The sequence below is a fragment of the Asparagus officinalis genome, chromosome 1, assembly GCF_001876935.1.
Source record: "Asparagus officinalis chromosome 1, Aspof.V1, whole genome shotgun sequence".
Classification (NCBI taxonomy): Eukaryota; Viridiplantae; Streptophyta; class Magnoliopsida; order Asparagales; family Asparagaceae; genus Asparagus; species Asparagus officinalis.
In genome coordinates, this window is record NC_033794.1 from 66,012,921 (window position 1) to 66,016,103 (window position 3,183).

At 37.3% G+C, this 3,183-nt stretch overlaps 1 protein-coding gene across 1 annotated transcript in view; it reads left to right on the forward strand.

Annotated features, from left to right (window-relative positions):
- LOC109825394 (probable transcription factor GLK1) overlaps positions 2,125 to 3,183 on the forward strand; it is a 3,680-nt gene continuing 2,621 nt past the window's right edge. Inside the window, 3 exon segments of the mRNA XM_020392252.1 lie at positions 2,125 to 2,731; positions 3,095 to 3,180; positions 3,182 to 3,183. The exon segment at positions 3,182 to 3,183 is cut by the window's right edge and continues 35 nt beyond it. Of these exon segments, the coding sequence (XP_020247841.1) occupies positions 2,336 to 2,731; positions 3,095 to 3,180; positions 3,182 to 3,183 (484 nt within the window). The 5' untranslated portion in view covers positions 2,125 to 2,335.

The window sequence follows — 3,183 nt, forward strand, 5'->3', positions numbered from 1 at the left end:
GGGCTTTTATTAATTAACCTGCAATTAAGATAAAACATATTTATTAGTGACATTTTTATTTAGGTCAAATAGATAATGAGGGTATAAAAATGTAATAAAAATATGATTATCATACGCCCTGCATGAAGTAAGCTTCACCGATGAGTGGTAAATGAAAATGGGCTCGGTGGGGACATGCCTTGTGTGAGGACATTCACCAATGAGTGTATGAACAAAGGCATAGTGGTTTATTTATATATCCTATAACTGGAAATTTGGAATCTTAAATATTAGAGTTAGATTATTTGTTATTGACATCCATTATTTCATTTTCATCGATGATCATATTAAGCATTGATAGCTTATTGTTGATATGTCTTTGTTTCAATTTCAAATATCAATATATAGTTCTTCCTATCTTCCATTATGTTTGTACCCAAGATTTTCATGATTGCATATTGGACCTTAGGCTCACTCCTATTATTTCTATATACATCCATTGGTTGCAATCTAGCTAAGGGCAAGGGGATCATAAATCCCTACGAAGAGGACTAGCTCCTAGCTCAGTCTGAGTAGAAGTAGTTTTGTGTAACTTCATACTACTTTTACGTAGTTAGGCATGTAATAATATACTATAGCTTATGATCAGAATGTATGGTGTAATATTATTCCCTTTAGCTTTTTTGGTATTCTAATATTCTGTAGACTCTACCTTGAGATTCTGGCACTTATTTCCACTGCTTTAATTTCAGTCTTTAGTATTATTGTTTAGTATAGGAGTGTATCTAAACAATAAGTAGGTCGACCCTCCCCATTATGATTAGGTTATGCCCAATTTTTATATACCTTTTGAGCCTCGCCTCTGTATGTTTTGAAAGGGGCGTTACACCTGGGCCTAGCCGATCATGCCTATTTTACATTTTGATTCAACTCGCCAACTTTCTAGGTAGAGTGTTGCTTTGGGAACTACTCTAGCTAAGCCTTAGATATGAAAATGGTACTACAAGAAGCCCTAAATAACCCACAATCTACCCACCTTAGACGCAACCCTCGAAGGAAAGAGCTGAAGACCATGCATATGCACTTTGCTACGGGGTGGAAAGGGACTTATGGTGATATTTTTTAAAAAAGGATATGCTCATACAGCTCAGAAAGCATATTAGGTAACTCTATTTCACTGGGTACTTAGGCTCATTGAAGATCGAGTGTATGCAAGTAGATCCTGGGTCAGCTATCAGCATCATCACAAGAAGGATGTTATGATTCCATTAGATACCATTGCGCCTAGTTTGCCACACCGTCACCAAAATCTTTGAGTTCAATGCCAACAATAGTGACCCATTCAAGGAGATAAAGGTTAAGTTATAACTTGGTGATCTCAAATCGGACAGCTAATTTACCTCATCTATTCTCTTGTGAGCTATTCAACCTAATACATTAGACGAGATAGCTTACAATAAATAAACACACCGTTGATAAAACGTCTAGACATACACAACAAAGAATAAAAATTAGTGTTTCTTATCATCGACAAATAATTTAAGAATTATCTTTACATGGTGATGATGAGTAGTAACAAGAGGATCACTCGTTTAATTTCTTTTGTAGTCAAGGCTAAGGAGCAGCACTCCATCTACTATTAAAAGGAATATTTCTAGACTTTCATGCATCTCTACTTTCCTAGACATAATTGCACATCAATTGATTGTTAATTATAACAATGATTAGTCCCTTCTTTTTAATGTATGTTAATATGAAACATACTCTTTTCCTCGGTACATAACAACTATCAAAAACTTGGCCTAGCAATAGCTAAACATTGCCCCATTTTCTAGATACCTGCAGCTGCTCAAACCTAACCTGCATGCCCCAAAATGTGAAAAGTCACAGTAAACTTTGTTAAGGACACATATGCCATTATAATAAAAGACAAGGACAATCAGTGTTTTACTTTTATCAAAGGGCAAATGCCAGTGACAGTGCCTCCTCTCAACAGATATGCATGCAGCCAATGTCACTGACCCCCTCTCCCCTTCACGAGCTCTTGATTTAAAAGTCTTGAAAAATACTAGTCCACAAGCCCAAAAAAATTATTAGGAGAGAGAGAAATAGAGTGCAGGTGCAAACAAAAAGCCCCAGAGCAAAATCAAAGAAATCTCGATAGGGTTGTGGTGCACATCCATCCTCTCCCCGTTCTAATACTCCCAAAACTCCAATCAGTGACTGAGAGTCAGATCCATAACTACTCTCCTTCCTCCTCCTCACGCTCCTACTTCTCTACCAAACTCTTTTAAATTTATGAGTTTAATTTGATTCTGCATGCACAACTATACTACTATCCTTTTACGTATAGGATATGCTTGCAGTCTCGCCAATCAGAAGAAGCTCCAACAATAATGGTGATAATAATGAAGGGGAGTTTTTGCTCGAGGACATCAACTTTGATGACATCTTCGCAGGGTTTGAAAATGGAGATATCCTGCCAGATCTCGAAATTGACTCTTCTGACATCTTTGCCGATTTCTCGTTCAGCAGTGGCGAAGAATCCGTCAATACTGCAGCAGTACCAGATCAAGAAAAAATATCGTGTTATCAGAATGAGAGTAGGATAGAAGATAAGGATGTTGAGGTTGTGAGTGCAAGAAAAAAGGAGATAGATCAGAAGTCTGCATCATCGGAGGGAGGTAAAGGTAGGAAACATACATCGGCAACCACCGGAGGGAAGGAGTCTCAAGGGAAGAAGAAAGCAAAGGTGCAATAGCTTTCATTGGTAATGATAGGACATAGTTTGATAAAACTTTGAATTGATGGTGTCACAAGACCCATGAGTAGCTAGGTTTGATGAGATAGGTGTTAGATAATCTTATCCTTTGTGGAGGTAGCTGTCTTATTAAGTTTTCTAAAGAACTGTTTGAGCTTTAGAAATACTTAAATATAAAAACTAAGGTAAAGTTCAGCTTCACGAGATCCATTATCCAAAATGAAGGATTACAACAATTGTAAAAGAAACCAAAAATGTTCTGGGAAGTTATAAGTAGAAATTTGAGTGCAACGGAAAAACAACAAACTGGAGGAACACAATATAAATTTCTAAACGGAAAAACTAACTTTGCAGGTGGATTGGACGCCGGAGCTTCATCGAAGATTTGTTCAGGCAGTGGAGCAGCTAGGAGTGGATAAGGCAGTACCGTCGAGAATACTAGA